This window comes from Candoia aspera, chromosome 1 (assembly GCF_035149785.1).
Source record: "Candoia aspera isolate rCanAsp1 chromosome 1, rCanAsp1.hap2, whole genome shotgun sequence".
Classification (NCBI taxonomy): Eukaryota; Metazoa; Chordata; class Lepidosauria; order Squamata; family Boidae; genus Candoia; species Candoia aspera.
Window position 1 is genome coordinate 128,506,976 of NC_086153.1, and position 24,061 is coordinate 128,531,036.

Below are 24,061 nucleotides of genomic sequence, written 5' to 3' on the forward strand. Positions count from 1 at the left end.
AAAACTTCCTCACATACAGAGGTGTATTCATTTATTTCTTCAATTTCATTCCTCATAAACCCATTAAGAGATAAAATTACCCATGAAGGATGGGCCTCTAACACTAACAATGTATAATAAAACAGAAGGTTGCTTCTGTTAAAAAAAGGCATTGAAATAAATATATGATAAAATAAATGCCTGTCTGGAGTGTTCCATCATATGGCAATATTTATGGATGGATGGGTATACTCCCTCCCTCCCTCGTGACTCTAGGAAATATGTATGGCTCTGTGTGTGTGTGAGAGAGAGAGAGACACTGCTTGGACAAGTCCTTGCGATTTTCTTGGCAAGGTTTTTCAGAGGTGGTTTGCCAATGCTTCCTTCTTAAGGCTGAGGCTGAGAGAGTGACTGGCCGAAGGCCACCCGGCTGGCTTTGTACCTAAGGCAGGACAAGAACTCAGGGTCTCCAGGTTTCTTAACTACTACACCAAACTGGCTCTCAAGAAAACTGCAGGGACTTGTCCAGGCAGCCTCTGAGAATCAGACGTGATTGAACGGAATGTATGTATGTATTTATGTATGTTTCAGATAGATATATACACATTTCTATCTTACGGACACACACACACGAGGGCAAACCACATTTTATTCCTCAGTAGCCTCAAGGCATTTCAGAAAACAAAACTAGTCTTGTAGCGCTGCGGAACTTCGCAGGCTGCTCTTAAGCGCGTCAACTCGAAATGCAAGTTGAAATCAGCGAGCTTAACTCCCCGTGAAGCGATCTTGTGAGGGTAGCTCGGAGTTTACGTCAAGCACAGAGTCCTGGGGGTGGATGGTATTTGAAGAGCTCCGTTTGCCGTTACGCTCGGGAGGTTGAGCCGCTTCTGGCGAATGCAAGGAAGGCAAATCTGGAGGGTTTTGTGGGCCTCCCAGAGTGAGAGGCTCTTCCTCCCGGGTGGCGCTTCTCCCTCCTCCTCCTCCTCCTCCTCCCCCCTCCAGGCTCCTAGCCGAAGCAGCGAGACTGGTCCCGCCCCCTCCGAGGCGAAGCAGCAGGCGGGGAGCGGAGGGCGGCAGGCAAGGCTGGCTAGGCGTCTGTCCCCATTCCGTAAAAAAGGCGCGGCTACGAAGGGAGGTTTCCCAAGCGGGTCCCGCCGCGGCCCTGACGGTGTTTCCGGCCGTGTGAGTGCCCTGCGGGAGGGGGGGTGATGCGTGTCCGGGTTGGGCCGGCGGGACTGGCTAAGCTTCTCGTCCCCTGCTGGCTGCCCGTCGCCGCGGAGGCGCCCCTTCTTCTTCCGCACGTTGCCCTCGCAAGGAGCCGGCCGGGGACCCTCCTGGTTCGTGGGCGCCGCGTCTGGGATCGGGAGGCTGCAGCCTGGCTGGGCTCGCGGGGAGGTTTTCCTGGGTCCTCGTCGCGAGGCGGGAGCTGGGTGGGGATGGCAGGGCGTGCAGGGATCGGCCTGCGCGGGCGAGCCGGACTACGTGGTGCTGCACACACACACATAAACGTATAAGGGTTTATACGCGGTGGTTGGCTGGACGCAGCAAAGATGCTGAGCCACTGGGGCGGCTTGTGGAAGGCATAGCTGGCGCTGGATGGAAACTGGGTTCCTCGGACTTCTCCGTGCCCGCTTTCTCTTTTGCTCCGTCACGGATAGCGGCAGATTTTTCCCAGGCTTTGGTCCCTAAAAGAGGAGGTTCCACCGGCTTGCCATTCATAGGCTCATAATTGCACATAGTTGCGCTTAGTACAGGCTCCGGGGCATTGGTTTATGTGTGTATTAGAATTACATCCCGCCCTTTCCACAGGAGCATACCTAGGGAACTCCTTTCATTTCCTCTGTACAGGAACAAACCCTGGGCTGACACTCGTCCAAAATCACCCACTCAGATTCTATGGCTGGGGATGGACTTGAACCTGAGTGTCTCTTTATTATTCCATCTCTCTGGATTTCTGTGATCTTCTTTCTCACTGTCATCAATATTCCTGTGCTATGTTTTTAATTAGGCTTGAGTTTTATCTTCTGCATTGCTGAAATTTTGGAGAGAGAATGCTTTACTGAAAAAAAAAACACTTAGGGGATGTTGTATAGTTTCTATTATCACAGGAAATGATCTGAACCTTTCCCTTGGGACAACCTTTCTCTATTTTGTGGCTTCCAAATGTGCTGGATTTTGGGTTATGGGAACTGTTAGTCCAGGACATCCCAAGAGGCTGGAGAAGGTTGCCATATGCTGAGACAAATGTTTATCTGTGATGTGGTAGGGATTGTGTTCTCTGTGTTTAGAGGTATGGTTTACTACACACACATAGACACATATTAGTATATAAGGGTTTATTTGCAGATTTAGAGGCAATCTGAAATTTACAAAATGATTCACCATTTATTTTCTATGCTTGTAAGTGGTGAGATAATTATTTTTTCCTACAGTTCTGTATCAAAAGCATTATAATCAAACATTGCTACAATAAAGGTATTTCTTGGAGGAGGCTATCATGGTATAGCCATATATATTGTACTAGTGATAAATTCTACTATCACAGTTACCAACATAGAACTAATTGGCCCAGTGTTTCTTAGGAACTAATTCAATGCAAATAAAACTTAGAAGACTCATTGGAAGTGTGCTGAATCCTGAAAAAATATGTTCTGCTGGGCAGACTCCACATCTTGATGGGGCTGCATTTCTCAGATGGAACCGGTGCACAGTCTGGGGGTCCTCCGGGACTCCTGGCTCTTACTGGAAGCTGTGGCCAAGAGCCCTTTTGCACAAATCCATTTTGCAAAATAATTGCACCCTTTCCAGGTCATAGTCACTCTTGCATTAGTCTCCTCTCACTTGGATTACTATAATATGCTGTACATAGGGCAGTCTTTAATTTATTTGATGCCCTCTAAAATGATTCTTGGCAGTTCAAAATATAACAAAGAATAAAATACAATACAAAGCCAACAATAAAAAAATAGGATAAGGACAAAATAAAGAACAAGATGGCAAATCCAGCCAACAACACACAAATATATCTATTGACAAAATTCAAAAGGGCCTCCAGCCACCCTAGCCCAAAGCCTGGGAGAACAGCCAAGTTTTTAAGATGCTTCAGAATTCTATCAGGATAGGAGCCACTGGGATCTCAGCGGGAACTTCAGAAAGTAGGCACTGTGATAGAAGGTGCACCTCCTGGGTCCCAAGAGATAACACTGTTTAATTGAAGGGACCTGAAATACACCAAACCTGCTGGTTCATATCAGCTGATCAGAACACCATGGGTGATAGACTGTCCTTCAGATAACCAGGCTCTATGCGATGTAAGGCTTTTATAGGTCATAACTACCACCTTGAATCATACCTGGAAGCAAACTGGTAGCCAGTGCAGCTTGCAGAGCAAAGGTGTCACATAGGCATACTGAGACATTCCCATCACTGCCAGTTGAAACATTCTGAAACAGTTGAAGCTTCCAAGTGGTCTTCAAGGACAGCCCCATATAGAGATGTTGTAATAGTCAAGTCGTGAGGTGAGTAGGGCATTATTGACTGTGATCTAGGAGAGGAAGCTACAGCTGGTCCAGAATGCCACTACGTGAGTGGTAATGGATGCATGTGGTGTTCTTGGTGCTCTCTGGGCTTGGTTGTTTGGGTGTTCCTCTGATTTCTTGGTATATGTGTCCATCAAACTGAAAGTAGATGGTGAGGCAGAGGTTGATGAGGTCCGTGGTTCTGGGTATTTTGATCTTAGTGTATTTGGTTAGGTCAGGTGTGTGTGTGGTACTGCTGCCATGGATTCTTTCCCTAGTTCTGGGTCTATAGATGTAAAAGTGCTGTGACATCAAATGAAACCATAATTTCATCTTCTTCTATTTTTAGGTTTTTGATTTTCCGGAGGCACTGTAGTGGGGATTTCATAGAATACTTGCTCTCCTCTGTGAGATGTCCAAGCTTTTCTGTAAATTCTTTGGTTATGTTGTACACTGGGGTCCCTGGAATATGTTGCGGTCTCTGGAATACCATTTCCCCAAAGGACTGTTTGGCCTCATCCCTGCTCTGTTTCAGAAAGGCATTGAAAACCTAACTTTTTGAACAGGCTATGGGACAAGATGTTTCATGATCTTGCTTGAGTGATCATTGATGAGGGATGGCTGAAATTGCTTTTTAGATATTGTCCCATATCATTGTTTCATGTTTATATTTTTGCATTCTGTTTTCATTGAATTTTTAGTGTAAGCCAACTTTAGTATTTCCAATTTGACAGTCTTTTCTGTGCAGTGACTACTACAAGTTACTGTACAAGCCATTTCTTCTGTATTATACAGGTAGTCCTTGCTTAATGACAGTAATTGGGACCCAGATTTCTGTCACTAAGCAATGCAGTTGTAAAGCATGATATTATGTGAATGCACTGCTTAGTGATGCAGTTCTTGCAGTCCTCAGTTGCTGTTGTTAAGTGAGGACCGTGCAGATCATTAAGGGAGGACCTCATGTAATCGTGACTTCTGAATTCCTGCCAGCTTCCCCACAGAATTTGCTTGTGGGAGGCCAGCAGGAAAGGTTGCAAATCACGATCACATGACTGTGGGATGCTGTGACGGTCAGAACTTCAAGGACTGGTTGTAACTACCACTTGTTCGCTGTAGCAAGTTCGAACAGTTGCTGAATGAGTGGCCGTTAAATGAGGACCACCTGTATACTAATATTCCAAATTTCTGATGGCAATGGGAGCTTTCCATGTTGGAAGGGGTTATAACATGTTGGTTGGCTTCACCTACTCAGTAATTAGAAAGGGGAAATGGTGTTGAAGAGCAAGATTTACTAAGATAAACCCTTGAAACTGCTATCTTAACTATCTTAGGAGGGAGAAATGATATAGAAGGCTCTTTTCAAGGGCAGAAAAATAGGTCATGTAAGAAGGAGCTATTTTCCAGTTGCAGCAATGATACAGAAGCACACACTAGATTTATGGGATTAAAGGTGAAGAATGCTGCACAGGGTGGGAAAGGAAAAAGACTGCAAATCATAGTGAATGGAATGAGGATAAATCCTCAGAGAGAAGAGAGGCTGTATGGACAGATATCTGAAGTAAACCTCTATGTATTTTAAGAAAAACACTATTTAGAACTTGGGAGTGCCTAGAAAAATCCTAAACTTTGACAGGCAGCATGCAAGTTTGTAAGATGTAGGTATGACGTGCAAAATGATTATCAAAGTTATAACTGTGGCACTCATTTTAAATTGTTGTATCTTTCTTGCTCAGTCCATTCTTTAAATTTTTATTTTGCTTCAGTTCTGTAACTGAATCGGGTTTTTTGCAGTACTGTTATAGAAGAAAATACACAAATAGATTGCAAGGTAGAGAACAAAGCATTTATGTAACAATGTTTGTGGTAAGAGTTGTCCAAATCAAAGTGTACCTAGTAGGCTTCTTATCTTGCAATTTAATTCTTTGTTGTTACCATTTATATTGGAATTGTAATGTTAGAGAGGTCATTTTGATGCAACCCAGTAGTGACTTACAGTGCCCTTATAGCTGTTACAATTGGTCCTGGTTACCTCAGCATATCAGTTCAAGGTATACATGCTCATCCTCATTGGGAATAGTCGATTTCAGATATTCAGTATCAACTGTTGATATAATGTCTTGGGGAAAAGATAAAGACTATGACTGTGTTTACATAATAAGCCGGGATTGGACTACTGAAGGCCAAAGACACCTTTTTGTAGCTATTGGAGTATCCTTCTACCACAATTAGAAAAAATCAGCAGCATGGGTTTGGCACATAAACAAAAATTGTAATGTAAACTATAAAATAGGGTTTAAATTGTTTTCAGATGTTAAAAAAAACTCCCTTTCCCAATTCAGGAAAATATAGACAGTCTTGACCCTGTTCATACCTGTAACATATCTGCAACATGCCTGCTTCATATCCTACCATCATACTCCCCATCCTACTCAGAAATAGCAAATGTTGCCCCTAGCCACCAAAGGTTACCCATCCCTATATTGAGCTAAGGGTTGTTTATTTACAGCTTAAACTCAGGTAACCAAATTCACACAGCAAAGTAAGTTAAAACCGAACAGTACAATGGGTGAATCCAGCCTCTAAGATCCTTATTTGGAGGGAGGGAAGGATGATCTTATACTGCTTAGCCAGTTATATATGGCTACATATACTGTATATTTATTTAATAAGGCATTCTGTCTATTTTACCAGGATTGATTCCACATCTTTATTTTAAAAGAATACTTTAAAGCTAGGCTAGTTTGAGATACTTGGCTGTTAACAATTTTAGTAACATAAAGATAAATTGATTTCTGTTGAGATGGCCACACGTGGAGCTGAATGTTTGTGAGCACCATCTGATAATTTTAAATTTTATACCACAAATATTGAAGTTGGAGTTTTTAATTGAAGCATTCAGTATTAGCACTAGTTTTGGTTTGTCTGTGATAAGCTAAGTTATTGCAGAAGTATGGTGTGCTGATAGCAAAGAATAAAGATAAATTAACTACTACATTTTGTATTTAAGAATTGGTATACTTTGTGCAATTCAGTCTATGTATGAATTTCCTGGGAAAAAGGCCCACTAAAATTAGCTTGAATACATGCACATAGAAATGCGTTGTAATGTGATACAAAGTACGGTATGCAAAGATGGTATGTGTATTTGAATGCTGGTAGTAAGTTCTTTGGATTCTCTTAGCTTTAAACACATGGCAAAATTGTACAAAATTGTTCACACAGATACAGTGGTTAACATAGACAAAGTGTTAACTTGATGATAGACATGTTAAGGCATATAATATTCAACATAATAATAGAACAGAAAAGAGAAGACAGTGAATTATAATAATTATTATTTCATATAATCCATGTTTATTCAATAGTAACACCCCTTGGGTTCACTGGAGCTTATTCTCCACTAAATATGTGTTCAGAATTGTTCCTTTGGGGTCCTCTTTTCATCCTCCTAACTATGGCATGAATGTGATCTGGTAACTTTTTATGTGAGATATCTTCATGACATTACTTTTGTCTCATCCCCAGCCCACCACAGAGATAATTTAATTTTTTTTAGATGTTTCAGTTTATTATTGAGGTGCCACAGACTTATTGTAAGCCTGTGGGAGAACTACAAGTCAAAATTAAATTTGCTATTTTTTGTCCTTGTAATCAAAGAAACTATTATTACCTCTTTCTTTTTTTTTTCAGGTACAGAATTCAGGAGATCTATACTAAATTGAGAAACAATTGCAACTTTCTGACTTGCCAAAATGTTGGAAGAAGATTTGGAGGTGGCTATCAAGGTGGTTGTGGTTGGAAATGGAGCCGTTGGGAAGTCTAGTATGATCCAGAGATATTGCAAAGGAATTTTTACAAAAGACTATAAAAAAACTATTGGAGTTGATTTCTTGGAAAGAGAAATGCAGTATGTATCTAAAAGATGGGGGCACTATTATTGCCTCATTTTTTAAATTGAATTCGTAAGTGTTGGGCTAGGCTAATGCTTCTCAGAAAAAGCTTTTTTCATAAATGTGACCATGAAGCATATATATTAGAGCCAGCTTGGTCTAGTGGTTAAAGCAACGGGCTGGAAACCAGGAGGTGGTGAGTTCTAGGCCCGCCTTAGGCATGAAAGCCGGCTGGGTGACCTTGGGCCAGTCCCTCTCTCTCAGCCCAACTCACCTCACAGGGTGGTTGTTGTGGGGGAAATAGGAAGAGGAAGGAGTATTAGGTATGTTCACTGCCTTGAATTATTTATAAAAATAATAAAGGCGGGATAAAAATTAAATAAATAATATTAACTGTATTCTGCAGTCTTCTACAGAAGTTCCAGAATTACTAATCTGAATAATAAATGCAAAAATGCTTATAGTCTGTTAGAAAGAAAAAGCTATTTTACCAGTAGTGGCAACATGGAGCAGCAATATTATATAGTAAATGAGAAAAAGAATTATAAATATTTCTAGAACTGAATAACAGTGATGTATATATTGTAGAAGATGAAGAATCCAATATAAAGAAATGGAATGCCAAAAATTTTATCTAATTTATTTAAATCCAGAGTAGCTTTTACTATCTTTCAAAGCAGAGGGAAACAACAGGACATGGGGTAGTTAGAGAGAGGTTAAACCAGTTTCAGTTTTGTCTCATGCAGTATGCTTGTTAGTTAGGCTCCAAGCAATTTGCCTTCAGACCCACTCCTACTAGTATATTTATTGTGAGTCCTCCTAATTTTTTGCTAGTTCTCTTTTAATTAATGCAGTCTTTTGTGCCATATCCTTCAGAAATAGTTCTTCTGTAGCTAGAATTGGAAAAATGAGATAACCTGGTTTACATGAGTCCTTGTCAGTGGGAATTTAAATCTGCCTATAAAACAATGGTATTACTGGAAGTTGTTTTGCTAAGTACTTTTTTTAGGTTACAAGTTCCTTGTTTTGTTTTTTTTAATATGCTTATTGATGATAATACATTATGTTTTTAGAGTAAATGATGAAGACGTCCGGTTAATGCTGTGGGACACAGCAGGTCAAGAAGAATTTGATGCAATTACTAAAGCTTATTATAGAGGTAAGAAAAAACTGTTAATATACACGCATTTAACTTTGTAAAGACTTCTGGCTTGTGGTAAATTTAAATGCTAGTAGCATAAGTGTTTAATAAATAATAATAATAATGTACACTTATGTAGCTCTGTTGGTAGCCTGTTTTTTCCCACAGTATAGAAGGGGGTAAGTTTCAGCCATAGGCCCTGGCAATTTCATTTCCAGTTACTTCAGCCATGGAACTAGTATCTCTTTCACCAGCAGGAGGCTGTAAGGGGCATTTCTTCCATCCCCTAAATCTAGTAAGTCCCAAGACACTTCTAGTAATAAATAGACAACATGCCTTTACTTTTCTAAATTCAGAACCAAAGCCTGCAACAACTCTGTTTTACTATTTGCATGAAACAATAAACATATACATCTACACAGATATAAGAATCATTTTGCATGACAGAAACTATTGAACTCAGTGGGAATGAGATCTCTCACCTTTATGTAGGCTGACCATACGTCCTGTTTTGAATGGGACAGTCCTGTTTTTTTAACATTTCCAGACCATCTCATCGTTTTAATATAAATGTCCATTTTGTCCAGTTTTCTTAAAAACCTTACTTAAAAATTTGAAAGTTCCCATGAACCTGTCAGAATGCAGTCTGACTTGGAGTGGAAGGAGGGGGAGCTCAGCAGAAACGGTGGGGGAAAAGCTTCAGAGCTCAACCCGGCGGGAAACCTAAAAAGAAAAAAACAGGATCAGCTGATAGGTGGTGATCAAAGGGCGAAGCCGACTGGCTCCTGCCTTGAAACGGCGGGAAGAAAAGAATGTAAAAGCACAGCCAGAGGAGGAGCGGCTTGTTGGGAACAAGCGTTCACTAGGCTCTACAGCCCAGCCTTGCCTCTCACAAATGAAGGAATCCTAAGATTCCCAGCCCAAGAAAACCAGAGAAGTTCCTGCCTGCCGATCCAGCCCATTGCCCAGCCCTGCCCCGTTTTGCCATCCCAATGTCTCATTTTTAACCCCATCATGTTTTGCCATCCCAGTGTCCCGTTTTTGTCTCAAGGAAATATGGTCAGCCTACCTTTATGTCTTAAGCTGCCTGACTCATGAGTAACATTTTTCAAACTTTGGCACTTTACTAGTATTTTTGTCTCATTTTAAATCTCTGCCTCCTTTATATTTCTTCAGGTTGCTTTGCTAAGCTAACCACTTTTTTTTCCCTCTAAGTATTTCTTCCAGGCTTCCTCTCTCTGTAGGTCAGACCTTGTTTACATCAAGTTAGGTCCTAAGTCTGCATGTGTGTGTTTGCACTCAAAATTCTTTACATATTTTTCAAAACTCAGTTTCATTTTTTTTCCAACTCTATTGGGATTTCCTTGCAGGCTCCCTCCTGTCTGGTAAGAACCTCTTCATCCCATTCCATTCCATCCCATCCCATCCCATCGTCCTCTTTCTTCTGTTCTGCCTCTGGTTAATTACAAACCCTGGGCACCTGGATTCCTATCCCCCAAGTTACTTCCTTCCTTCTCATGGCAAATTTGCCCCAGATTCCAGTAGCTTAACTTATTTACCCACCTTTACTGCAGCCCTCCCTGGGTTACACATACCAATCTTTTGCTTTGCTTTCAACTTCTAGTCTCAATCAGAGTCCCACATGTGACGGCTACCAAAAATAATGTGTGTCATACTGGTTCCGTGTAGTGGCCATAATGCTTCTTGCTGCAATGTTTTCCAGCTCTGTTATTGGGAGAGTATCTTTGTCAGTTCCAGTAGCTATCAACAACTCTGGTCTGGAGCCTCTTTACACAATAAAACATGCAGCAACATATTTCAGCCCATGAATGAATGTAGATATTGCTAAGAAGCATTCGTGCATTGTTAGTGTGGTCTTGATTAACAAACAGGTAAAAGACTTGGCCCTTGCAAATCCTACCAGTGAAAGTAATTAATACCCTATTAATGACTGTTAAACTGTAGCACTAGTACTAGTGGTAATTCTTAATGCATTTTTAGATGGTCCCCAGAACAGAAAACTAAAGTAACTTTTTAAAAGAAGTATCCCATCTACTTCACAGCAGGTGGCAGCCCCTAGCTGAGACAAGCTAAGCGGGGTCAGACCTGATCAGTACTTGGAGACCATTAAGAGATCCTGCTATTGTAGGCTAGCTTTGGAAATAAAATAAACCCCTGGAAAAAGACAGTGGCAAACTATTCTCATGTTACTGGCAAGAAAACTACAGAGATGTACCCCTGTAGTAACTGGGAATCAAGCACAACTTGAAGGAATCTTTATCTTTTTTTATCCGCCACATGTTGAAGAGGCAATCCATGTTTCAGTTCAAATATTTAACTCTGAAAATCTGTTAACCTACTTCAAAGCCCAAATGGCTGCATTGGAATTTTTTTGGGGGGAATCAGCTGTTTCTCCTTGATTCTTGCCAGAGCCCAAATATAACTTTATTTGATTCTGTTGATTCATAAAATGGTGGTGATTTCACTTTAGGGATATTGAAATGGTTCCATGTTAGTTGTTGAAGATAGATTTAGGGTACAATTTTACATCCACTTACCTGAGAGATAATGGGACTTACTTTTGAGTGGTTATGTATAGGATTGCACGGGTAAATTTTATACAGTTAGCTTTAGAAAGTTATTGTACAATGTATTTCAAAAAATAGAAATGATCTAATTTAGATTAATATCTCAATCTTTCATACCATTGTTTTAATGAAAAGCAATTTGAACCTTTTCTCTAACCAACATGTAGGGTGATTATAAACTGCTCATTAATCCAATGAATCAGAAATGTAACTGATGCACTTTATATATTTGTTCATTTAATACAAGGGTAGGTATCCTGCAACATTTCTTACCACTGGCCATGTTTTGTGTGTGTGTGTGTCAGAAGCACCTACCAAGGTGCTTCTGTATTGAAAGGATTTGCCGGTGGACGTTGCCCGGGGGACGGCCGAGGGGGCTCCTTTCATGTCCCTGTTGTTTTCCCACCGAAGTGGTACCTATTTATCTACTTGCATTTGCATGCTTTCGAATTGCTAGGTTAGCAGGAGCTGGGACAAGTTGATGGGAGCTCACTCTGTCATGCGGCTCACGCTCTCGGGTTTCGAACTGCCGACCTTCCGACCTTAATGGTCCTTTGACTCAGCATTTTAACCACTGAGCTACTGTGGCCCCTATATTGGCCATGTATCTTGGTGATACTGGGGATTGGCAATGTCTGGAATGCCACAGATTGCCTATCCTTATTTAATATATAACCTAGCTACCTTTTTATAGACATTAAATGTTTCAACTGCTGCTATAATGTCTTCTTCTCAGATTTAAATAAAGTTCTTATGCTTTTTAAATAGAATTCCTTAATCAATTAAGCTTTATTTTGCAAGGTTGATACAATGTTGTTATTTTAATAATTACTCTTCCAGCTAAATTTGAGATCATGAACATACTAGCATACCCTTCAAGTGTGATTTTGCAGAAGGGATTATAACTCTGCAAAGAGCTCGAACTAAGGTGTAGGAAATTGGGTTACATCAAGTACACAGGTTTCTTATTGATCAGAGTACAAGAGAAGCTGCTCAGAATTCAGTTGTTGTTTATTCGTTTAGTTGCTTCCGACTCTTCGTGACTTCATGGACCAGCCCACGCCAGAGTTTCCTGTCGGTCGTCAACACCCCCAGCTCCCCCAGGGACGAGTCCGTCACCTCTAGAATATCATCCATCCATCTTGCCCTTGGTCGGCCCCTCTTCCTTTTGCCTTCCACTCTCCCTAGCATCAGCATCTTCTCCAGGGTGTCCTGTCTTCTCATTATGTGGCCAAAGTATTTCAGTTTTGCCTTTAATATCATTCCCTCAAGTGAGCAGTCTGGCTTTATTTCCTGGAGGATGGACTGGTTTGATCTTCTTGCAGTCCAAGGCACTCTCAGAATTTTCCTCCAACACCACAGTTCAAAAGCATCGATCTTCCTTTGCTCAGCCTTCCTTATGGTCCAGCTCTCGCAGCCATATGTTACTACAGGGAACACCATTGCTTTAACTATGCGGGCCTTTGTTGTCAGTGTGATGTCTCTGCTCTTCACTATTTTATCGAGATTGGTCATTGCTCTTCTTCCAAGGATTAAGCGTCTTCTGATTTCCTGACTGCAGTCAGCATCTGCAGTAATCTTTGCACCTAGAAATACAAAGTCTTTCACTGCTTCTACATTTTCTCCCTCTATGTGCCAGTTATCAATCAAGCTGGTTGCCATAATCTTGGTTTTTTTGAGGTTTAGCTGCAAACCAGCTTTTGCACTTTCTTCTTTCACCTTCATCATAAGGCTCCTCAGTTCCCCTTCACTTTCAGCCATCAAAGTGGTATCATCTGCATATCTGAGATTGTTAATGTTTCTTCCAGCGATTTTAACTCCAGCCTTGGATTCCTCAAGGCCAGCTTGTCGCATGATGTGTTCTGCATACAAGTTGAATAGGTAGGGTGAGAGTATACAGCCCTGCCGTACTCCTTTCCCAATCTTAAACCAGTCCGTTGTTCCGTGGTCTGTTCTGTCGCTACTTGGTCGTTATACAGATCCTTCAGGAGGCAGACAAGATGACTTGGTATCCCCATACCACTAAGAACTTGCCACAATTTGTTATGGTCCACACAGTCAAAGGCTTTAGAATAGTCGATAAAACAGAAATAGATGTTTTTCTGAAACTCCCTGGCTTTTTCCATTATCCAGCGGATATTGGCAATTTGGTCTCTAGTTCCTCTGCCTTTTCTAAACCCAGCTTGTACATCTGGCAATTCTCGCTCCATGAACTGCTGAAGTCTACCTTGCAGGATCTTGAGCATTACCTTACTGGCATGTGAAATGAGTGCCACTGTTCGATAGTTTGAACATTCTTTAGTGTTTCCCTTTTTTGGTATGGGGATATAAGTTGATTTTTTCCAATCTGATGGCCATTCTTGTGTTTTCCAAATTTGCTGGCATATAGCATGCATTACATTGACAGCATCATCTTGCAAGATTTTGAACAGTTCAGCTGGGATGCCATCGTCTCCTGCTGCCTTGTTATTAGCAATGCTTCTTAAGGCCCACTCAACCTCACTCTTCAGGATGTCTGGCTCTAGCTCACTGACCACACCGTCAAAGCTATCCCCGATATTGTTATCCTTCCTATACAGGTCTTCTGTATATTCTTGCCACCTTTTCTTGATCTCTTCTTTTTCTGTTAGGTCCTTGCCATCTTTGTTTTTGATCATACCCATTTTTGCCTGGAATTTACCTCCAATGTTTCTAATTTTCTGGAAGAGGTCTCTTGTCCTTCCTATTCTATTGTCTTCTTCCACTTCCGCGCATTGCTTGTTTAAAAATAATTCCTTATCTCTTCTGGCTAACCTCTGGAATTTTGCATTTAATTGGGCATATCTCCCTCTATCACTGTTGCCTTTTGCTTTCCTTCTTTCTTGGGCTACTTCTAGTGTCTCAGCAGACAGCCATTTTGCCTTCTTGGTTTTCTCTTTCTTTGGGATGTATTTTGTTGCCGCCTCCTGAACAATGCTGCGAACTTCTGTCCAGAGTTCTTCCGGGACCCTATCTACTAAGTCCAGTCCCTTAAATCTATTCTTCACCTCCACTGCATATTCCTTAGGAATATTAGTGAGCTCATATCTAGCTGATCTGTGGGTCTTCCCTAATCTCTTTAGTCTGATCCTAAATTGTGCAAGAAGAAGTTTGTGATCTGAACTACAGTCAGCTCCAGGCCTTGTTTTTACCGACTGTACAGATGTCTGCCACCTTTGGCTGCAAAGGATGTAATCAATCTGATTTCGGTGTTGTCCATCTGGTGAAGTCCATGTATAAAGCCGTCTCTTAGGTTGTTGGAAGAGAGTGTTTGTTATGCAGAGTGAATTGTCTTGGCAAAATTCTATCAGCCTGTGTCCTGCTTCGTTTTGTTCTCCCAGGTCATACTTACCTGTAATTCGAGGTGTCATTTGACTGCCCACCTTAGCATTCCAGTCTCCTGTGATGAAAGTAACATCTCTTTTAGGCGTGTTGTCCAGTAGGTGCTGCAGTTCCTCATAGAACTGCTCTACTTCAGCTTCTTCAGCATTTGTGGTTGGGGCGTATATTTGGATCACTGTGATGTTAGATGGCTTGCCCTGAATTCGAATTGAGATCATTCTGTCGTTTTTTGGGTTGTATCCAAGCACTGCTTTAGCCACTTTACTATTAATTATGAAGGCTACTCCATTTCTTCTGTGGTCCTCTTGTCCACAGTAGTAGATCTGGTGGTCATTTGATGTGAAGTGGCCCATTCCAGTCCATTTCAGTTCACTGACGCCCAGAATGTCTATCTTTAATCTTGACATCTCACCAATAACCACATCCAATTTGCCCTGGCTCATAGATCTTACATTCCAGGTTCCAATGGTATGTTGATCCTTAGAACATCGGATTCGCCGTTCACCACCAGCACCGTCGGCCGCTAGCCGTCCTTTTGGCTTTAAGCTAGCTGCGTCATCACGTCTGGGGCTAGTTGAGCTCATCCTCTGTTCCTCCCCAGTAGCATTTTGACCACCTTCCGACCTGGGGGTCTCATCTTCCGATGGCATACCGACATATCTCTGGTTGTACTGATCCATTTAGTTTTCACGGCAAGAATACTGGGGTGGGTTGCCATTACCTTCCCCAGGGATCGCATTTAGTCTGACCTCTCTGTCATGACCTTCCCGTCTTGGGTGGCCCTTCACAGTTTAGCTCATGGCATCATTGAGGTGCTCAAGCTCCAGCACCACGACAAGGTAACGATCCTTTGCTGAAGCAGAATTCAGTTAGGATGCTTAAAAGTATAAGGTTATCTTTCATTCAGTTGGGAAGCTGGATCAAGTATAATTGATGGCCAGCTCATACAATGCTAAGCGCTAATGTTTATTATTCGGCTTCAGGTATTTCTCCACTAGATGAGGGTTCCTTACATGATCTTCTTTAAGTGGCAGCAGAAGCAGATTAAGGGTTGATCCTGAGAACCAGGACCCCTTTTAGTTAGTAGTTGGAAAAGTCTGAGTTTTATAAGGGGACTGGCCTTTCTCCTACTCTATTTATTTGTTAATTTGTTATTTGCACAATTGATTTTTAAAATGCTCTTTTTATTGCCTAGGTCAAAGAAGAGCAAACTTTTGGTGGCTGGAGGCCCCATTTAAAGCAAAATGTTGGCTGTGGTGATTGAGATAGTAATAAAAAAAAAGTGGGACATATGACATATATTCCATACCTCTTGCCGTTTTTGTTGTTTGTTTGTTTGTTTTTTGTGACATGGGGAGTTTTCTTTCCTTTATTACTTTTTTTCCCTTATCTATGAGTTATTTTGTTATAGCTATTCTACAGCATTTTTGAATTTACTGCCTCAAGGTAAGTCAGGAACTATACTACCAAGTTTCAGCAGTTGTAGCCATGGAGAACTTTGGGGACTGCAAAAAAAAGAGGGGGGAGTGCTGAGTCTACCTTATATAAATGTGGCTTAATCTATATAATAATCTGCCTGCCCCACATGCTCCCAAAGAGATGGCATGCTCCAGGTTTCCTCTTTTAATCTTTGCCATCTTAAAGGACTAGGAAGCATGCCTTTTTGATGACTGCCCCTGTGCTCTGGAATGATCTCCCCACCCCCACCCCCAAGATATGACAGGCCCCAACTCTGCTCACCTTTAGGGAAGCTGTTAAGACCTAGCTTTTTCCCTGTTCAGGTCCAGTTGAGGGGAGTCCCCTTTTGGGTAGTGTTGTGTTTGGTCACCATTTTATATTTTGTATTTCACATTTATACATTATGTATGTCTTAATGTTATGTGGTTCTTTGGGGTTTTTTTTTTTCAGTTGTATGCTGCCCAGGATCACATTGTTTGAGTCATCTGGCCTTATAAGTCCAATAACTAAATAAATTTATCCAACATATTTATCCAATTATTTATTATGTATCCAATTTATTGAATACTATGATTATGTGTTAAACTTCTTCTTCCTCCTCTTCTTCTTATTTTAGGAGCCCAGGCTTGTGTGCTTGTGTTTTCAACCATTGATAGGGAATCTTTTGAAGCAATTCCTACCTGGAGAGAGAAAGTAGCATCTGAAGTTGGAGACATTCCTACAGTTCTTGTTCAGAATAAAATTGACCTCCTTGATTATTCTTGTATAAAAAAGTAGGTGCTTTCATTACATTTTATTAAACAAGTTTTTTAAGCATAATTGGTAAATTTAAAAAGGCATTCACCTTGATATTCGTGTGGCAAACTACATATTAGGTAATAGGTGTACTGTATGGCTATGCTGCAAATAATGTTTTAAGGTAAGGCTGGGTAGGGATGTAAACTGATATTTAGAAGAATCATATCGAGTTAGAGCCTTGTACACTGTGACAGTGCAAAGGAGCCCATATCTTCCTGTGAGTCTTATATATCTGCACAAGCACCTAAACAAATACTTTGATTTGACTTGACTTGACTTGACTTGACTTGACTTGACTTGACTTGACTTTATTTTATTTTATTATTTAGTTAGTTAGTTTATTTGGTTTATTTTATTTTATTTAAATTATTTAATTTAATCAATTTAATTTATTTATTGAATTGAATTGGACCTGGGAGTAGGAGAGAGAACTTGGTTCCCCACAGGAAGATTTTTCCATAGGATAAAAGGAGGGGCAGCTGATAGGCAAAGAAGGTAGAGACTTAAAAAAACAAGCTTCTGGGAAGGGAACCTTTTTTGTGTGGCAGAGAACTGGGAGGAGGTGTGCTGGCTGGCAGTCTAAGAATGATCTAGACAGGGCTGGCCATTGCAGGCTGATTGTTTACTCAGGAGTAATGTTGGCTGATGGACCTGAAACGGGCTGGGGGAAAATGGACTGTGGAAGAGTTGTTGATTCAAGAAGGGTAGGTAATTTTTGTCAGTGAGAGGTTCTGAAGACCCAGTGAGGAACTGGGGATGACTGGGGAACAAGACTACCCTGTGCAGAGCCAGAAGAGAAAAAGAAGAAAACCACATTCAACCAGATAAAAAGTACTGATGCCAGCCTGAGAGAGAAGGCCAGACAGTATTTTTGACCCTTAACTCTAAGTAGGGGTAATCAGAGTTAGAGACATGTATGTACCTGTTAAACCATCATTACAGAATACCTACATACACAGAGAACGGTATCTGCATACTATTCAGTAGCAGCCCTCCCCCTTTCCAAGGCATTTAAAAAGTCAAGCTACCATAAATTAACAGCCAGACAAAATGGAATATTATCTACTTGTAAATATAATTCTTGCCAAGAAAGACAGCAAGAACCAAAAGGAAAGACTGTATGATGTCTTAATAAAAGAATAAAAAGAAAATGCCTCAAAAGGTCTGCATCAAATCTTATGAACTCACAAAAGTCCAGGACACATACTCTCCCCAGAAGTTCCCCACCCCCAGAACTGGAAGTGCATTCAGGCTGCCTAGGGAATATCTCGGAGGAAGGAACTGAAGTGGCTCAGCACTCCTTCCTACTCTTTTCTGTATCTGCTTTTCATGTGACATGAACAAAGCTGGTTGGCATTTCTGAGCGTGGGTCAGTACTGTCAGGAAATAGTTTGGCGCTAATTGTTGCTGAAATCAGAGTGATTTAGTTTCAAATGCAGTATTTAAGAACAGAACACTTGATTGCAGGGCAATAGAGGGATGTTCTGTTACTTGCCTTTTGCAAATGCAACATGTATGATTTTATTGTGAGTCCTAAAGAAAGCATTGATAAAAGTTTTGAATATTAATGTATGCCTATTTTTTATATAGCTCATGTTTGTTTATTTACCACACACTTTCACTGCCCAGTGAGCATAGGCTTCTTGATGGGTTTACAGATTTAAAATTATGAAAAACTAATACTTAAACCAAATACTGTAATTTCCGCTCATTCTTTTTTTTAATAATGATTTTCAGCAGGCAAAATTTTTAATCACTTTTAAATCTTTCTGTCATCTTTTTAGTAAGAGAACCATTGTTTAACTCCCCTTTTAAGTCTACTTTCATGAAGATTATCAACTCAGTTCAGTTTAAATTAATACATTCTATTTTACTGAAAAATAATTGGTATCTAAAACAAGCCTTTTCCTTCTAATAAACAGTGAAGAAGCAGAGGCACTTGCAAAAAAACTCAAATTAAGATTTTATCGGGCATCTGTAAAGGAAGACTTAAATGTAACAGAAGGTAAGATATTTTTTTTAATCTTTTGATTTGCTTAGTTTCCTTTTTTCCAAGCACTAGCATAGTTCTGGGTTCTCAGGGAAGCAACAGGCCTCTTTCTGTACTTGTCTCTGACATCTGATTTTCTAAGTTCAGAGAACCTCTTTTGAATGGAAGAATTCTGAGCCATGTTAGTTTTCATTGATAGTCTGAAGTGCTGCAATCTTGAGATGCATTATTGTTATTATATTTTTATCCCATCTTTTTATATGTATGATGTCAGTCAACTCAAGGTGGCAAACATACCTAATACTCCCACCTCCTGTTTTTCCCACAACCCTGTGAGGTGGGTTGGGCTAAGAGAGAGTGACTGGCTTAAAGTTTGGTTAAAAAAAAAAAAGTAAAAAAAATTATTAGTTCTGTGACAACTAGATTTCATCTGGTTCTCTTTATATTCTCTGTGCAGCTGCATATGGAGGGTAGGACTTGTGTCACAACCCAATCCCAGTTGTTTATATTCCCTGACTAGATACTCTGTGCAGGCACAAAAGTTTTGTGTGTGTGTGTATGCATGTGCGCCTTCAGGTCAGTCTTGACTCCTGACGAGTGCCCAGACAAGTCCCTGTGGTTTTCTTGGCATTTTTGGGAGTGGTTTGCCAGGCAGCACTAGAACTCACAGTCTCCTGGTTTCTAGCCTGGTGCCTAAACCACTACACTAAACTGGCTCTCATGCACAAAACAAGAGATATGCACAATTCTGTGATTTGGGAATGGAACATTCCAAAGAACTCCAAATTATTCTGCTTCCCATTTAAAGAATGCCATTCTGGGGGTGGTTTGGCAGTTCCAAATTTTTGAACTGGAAGTGATGTCTCAAACGACCTCCAAACCATGTAATTTGCTTCCTGAAACTGCCTGACTGCTCCCGGAATGGCATATTCCAGAGAGGAAAAGAATGTTCTGAACTCCCCAACTTTTGTACATCCATACATAAATCCCATGTGACAACTCTTAAGGACTAATTATAGATGAACAAATTGTTTTTGACAAGCTGAACTTAAACTCCAAAGGGAAGTAGGCAAGGCTGGAAAAAGCTTAATTCCTAGGGAGCTTTTTTCATTTTTTTTTTCAAGTGAGTAAGACAGGCAGGGGCTGAGAATTATTGATCCAAAATTTTTGGAGAACTGAAGTTTGCAACCCGGAAATTAGTTTATTACAATGAATGTTCTACCCAAAGTGCAGGCTTTGCCACTGTATAATGAAGATACTATGTTTCTATAATCATTATAATTACTGACAGAAAAATGCAATATTCATTACAAAGACTTTTCAGTCTTGATTTTAACAAGTTACAACCTGTGTATGTTTACTTTTTTTTTGCTAACCTATATAAGAGAGATGGCTGTAGCCACTTTTAAAATGTTAAGTAACTTTGAGTTTAATGTGTTATACATATTATGATAGATATAAGCGAGCTGTAGGGATTCGTGCTTTGCTAACCTTGAAAGAGCTTAGTGAAATCCTGAAATAAAATCTAAAGATTCAGGTTGGCTTTAAAATATACCTAGATGGATAGTTTGTTTAGCAGAGATCAAAACTGGACCTGCATGTTTAGCACTGTAGAATCATTATAAAATGAGCAAACATTTGGCAAATGTGTGAAGTTCTTCATCTACATTATTATGAAATATCAAAAACATCAAAATTGCCCTTGAAAAACCATGTTAGTTCATTGCATTTATCATGCATCTTAAATTGTGGAATAGATACTACCTGGCATGTGATAACTACTGAAAATATATGACATTTGGCTTTCTCTAATTTTAAAAGTAATTTTGGATATATAATTTTTTCTAGTAAATTTCTCACTTAAAAATTGGATAAATAGCACTAAGAGCTATCTATGGCTTTACTAATAAAATATACATATTTTTCTTAAGGCCTTGATATTTTGTATGCTACAGTTTTTAGGTATTTGGCTGAGAAGTACATTCAAAAACTTAAGCAACGAATAATGGAAGATCCAGAAGTTGTACACACAAGTAGTAACAGAATTGGTATGTATACATGTATGCAACCAGGTGGTATTTGCTATTTGACTTTTCTTTATTTTACTATTTTACTAAAATCAGTCTTTGGCCACAGCATCAAAGCCATCTAATAATGAAAGCTAGCTGCTTTCAGTTTCAGCCGCTCATATTGTCAGCAATTTAGAATGGTGTAATTTCCACTAACTAATGGCAAAAATACTGATGAAGATGTAGAAGCAGCTTGCTATTTCTTTTAAAGGCACCTGATGAAAAGTGTGTTATGAAGTGTCTTTTCTATAGATATATTGAACTTCTGTATGTAGTCCCACCATAAAGCATTTCATAATTTAATTTTTTTAATATAAAGCTAAGACTTTTTGCGGCTTCCAGCTCTGCTTTAATTACACAGTTATAGATCTGGTGCGGTTACCATATATACAACTCTCTTTTGTGTTTTAATTTTATGTAGGTGTTTTCAATACAGCCGGTGGAAGTCATTCTGGCCAGAATTCTAACATGCTTAATGGTGGCGATGTCATCAACCTTAGGCCAAACAAGCAAAGGACCAAGAAAAGCAGAAGCCCTTTCAGCAACTGCAGCATACCCTAGGACTGTAACTTGGATGAAGTCATGGTCTCACTGAGTTGTTTAATTGAACTCCTTAAGGAACACAACTGGCTATAGAGGTGTTTTATCAGTGCTTTAGCAGCTGTTGCACACATGGGATCTACACAGATAGGGAATACGGCTGTTAAAGTGAATCATTCGTAATAGTAAACAATGAGATCCCAGGTGGCTCAGAAATAATACCACTGACCACGCATTCATTTGACATTCAGTAGGACAACTTTCTAGTTGAAAGGAATGGTGTATTAATGTATACAGTAGGATTCATTTTAGACAAAATTTGAGCTGAAATGTTTAAATATCACATTCATATTGTTTGGGACAAAATAGTTTTTCTACTCGTTAGATCCTGTGGCTCAGAGGCAGAGCCTTAATAATGAAGCAGAAATTAACAGTATTTTAAACTGTCCAGTACACATTTTGGCAACATTGGTGGTGCAATATCTTTATAGTTTATGAAATTTAACTGCAGTGTGTATCTATAGAAGCAAGGTCAAAGATTCAGGTAACAAAATAGGTATTAGGTCTAGTAGGTTCTGACAACAAAACAGTTTGTTTGACAAATTAAAGCAAAGCTTTTTCTAATGGTACTGGCACATTTCAATTTTCTCTACACTGTGGGCCTTAACTTTTTTTTATTGTATTGTGCCAAAAAGTAATGTTTATGCTGCTACATTTATATATTTTTGTCAATTATTGTCAGATATACAGTACATTCTAAAATATAACAGGACAAGTAAATGATAAATGGTACAACCAAACAGAATATAGCAAATTCCTTTAAAAAAAAACCTCTATAGATTATATATTCATACGTTCTTATGAAAAATATGAAGAGACTTGTTATCAAAAGATAAAAATGCATTTTATATCTATTGTGCATTCCATATTAAGGAAACAAGGCCCTTTTTCTTTTCTGGTATTAAAAAATGTGCCTGTTTTTAATGACATTGTGTGAATGTAAAGTTACTGTTTTTCTGAGTAAACATGCACAATCTCGCTGCTGTTCCACAGATGCTAATGTACCTCCATATAATATGTTTAGGTTCAGGGTGTTAAAAAAATTTAAATCTTATGTTACAATATTACTCATAAAACTTTAACCCTGTTTTCCCTGATGAAGCATGCATCTACAATATTGTTTTCTGTTTACAAATTGTGTACTATTCCTATAGTATTTCTGTAACAACCTTCTGCCAGCAGCTAATTATTGTTTCTAAGAAATGTTGGAATATCAATAATTTAGGAACATAGTTATATTCAAGACCAGAGTTGGAACTCTGCCAGCCTGAGTACATTCTTCTATCTGAATATTATTTTACACTTTATGTTCATAAACACTAAAACATTACACTTGAGATTTTTCTTACCAGAAGTTTGTATCTTGTATTTTGGAACAGGGTTCTTACGTCCTATTAATTATCTAAAAATTATTACCTTTTTTCCAATGATTACTTTGCCCCTATTTCGCACTGAACAACCTACCATTCCTTTTGCTTTTGTAACCATTTTCATGTTGATAACGAGATGGGATATGCAGTCAATATCCCTTTTCATTTTGAAAAATTGGACCAAGTTACTTCCTTTAAACAACTATAGCTAGTCACTAGGTGACTACATATACGGGTCCAGATTATGTTTGTCTTGCTTTATGGGACAAGTACACAGATATATTCAAAGTTGCCCATTGTCTGATAAAAAATCTTGGTTTAAATAACTAGGTACTGCATGCATGCTATTTTTATATGGAAATTTTTACATTAAATGATAGCCTTACATGTTTGTACTTGTGAACAGGACTCTGATTTTACTTTTTTGGTTGTATACAATAGCAAAATGCAGGTTTGTAACATGTGATTGCCATTTTGACTGTGCCCAGGTGTATCTGCAGCCTCACACCATTGGTGAAGATGTAGTATACGCCCCACTCCATGATCCAACTTAAATAGACTTTCCCTCTCCCTGAAAAGTGACAGCAAACCCCAAATGTTTCTTCCATCTTCAGATGATGGTTTGTCGGTAAGAGATGGGATTGTCTTAACAGCCAGGAAACACGCTGAGACAAGGAACTGGTCTCTAATATCTATTGCTAGTACTTAACAGGAATCCTAACAAACTGAAGAAGCGTGGGAAAACCCAGACATATAAACCCCAAAGGTTAAGGCGGTCCCGATCTGTGTCTCTCTGAATGGCTGACCAATTCATCAGTGCTACGCATGCGCTTGACAGTCTGGATGTGAGCCCCCTGCTCGCCATCCTTACTCATGACAGGGATGGGATGAACTCAGAAAGAGGTTGGGGGTGGGACACATTGGAAGGTTGGGATGAGTTTGGCAGCTTGTGGGATAGGATGCTGTCCGTTACTGACCAGAACATCAGTAAGTTGCCTTATATCTTGTTAATAGTATCTAATGCCAGTATGTGGTATTACATGATATTCATTAAACGCACTTAGACTTTGAAATACTTTTATAGTTAAGGGAATTGTATAGATTCATACAGGTATCAAAACATCTTGCATTTATCAGATCACAATGTATTAAATACTGTTTGAGTCCTAAAATATGAATTTGAAATGATACAGAAAAGTTGTTAAAACCATTCAAACTTCTAATCCTTTTGGACATGGATAATGAAGACATTATGGCTGGTCCATCAAACCAATCCTGAGGCTAGGATTAATTTGCTGGA

The 24,061-nt window shown here is 39.6% G+C and overlaps 1 protein-coding gene across 3 annotated transcripts; it reads left to right on the plus strand.

The window, feature by feature from the left end:
- Positions 1 to 1,081: 1,081 nt before the first annotated feature.
- RAB23 (RAB23, member RAS oncogene family) lies at positions 1,082 to 23,152 on the plus strand. 3 transcript variants are annotated; one of them, XM_063313427.1, is made up of 7 exons: positions 1,082 to 1,161; positions 7,188 to 7,404; positions 8,461 to 8,546; positions 16,551 to 16,707; positions 18,655 to 18,737; positions 20,654 to 20,770; positions 21,213 to 23,152. In XM_063313427.1, the coding sequence occupies exons 2-7, from the start codon at positions 7,250 to 7,252 to the stop codon at positions 21,350 to 21,352; spliced, it is 738 nt and encodes a 245-aa protein (XP_063169497.1). In that variant the 5' UTR covers positions 1,082 to 1,161; positions 7,188 to 7,249; the 3' UTR covers positions 21,353 to 23,152. The 3 variants fall into 3 exon arrangements, with proteins under 3 accessions (XP_063169497.1, XP_063169489.1, XP_063169505.1); XM_063313419.1 differs by lacking the exon at positions 1,082 to 1,161 and adding an exon at positions 1,177 to 1,316; XM_063313435.1 differs by lacking the exon at positions 1,082 to 1,161 and adding an exon at positions 1,177 to 1,316 and having other exon boundaries at positions 20,678 to 20,770.
- Positions 23,153 to 24,061: the final 909 nt, after the last annotated feature.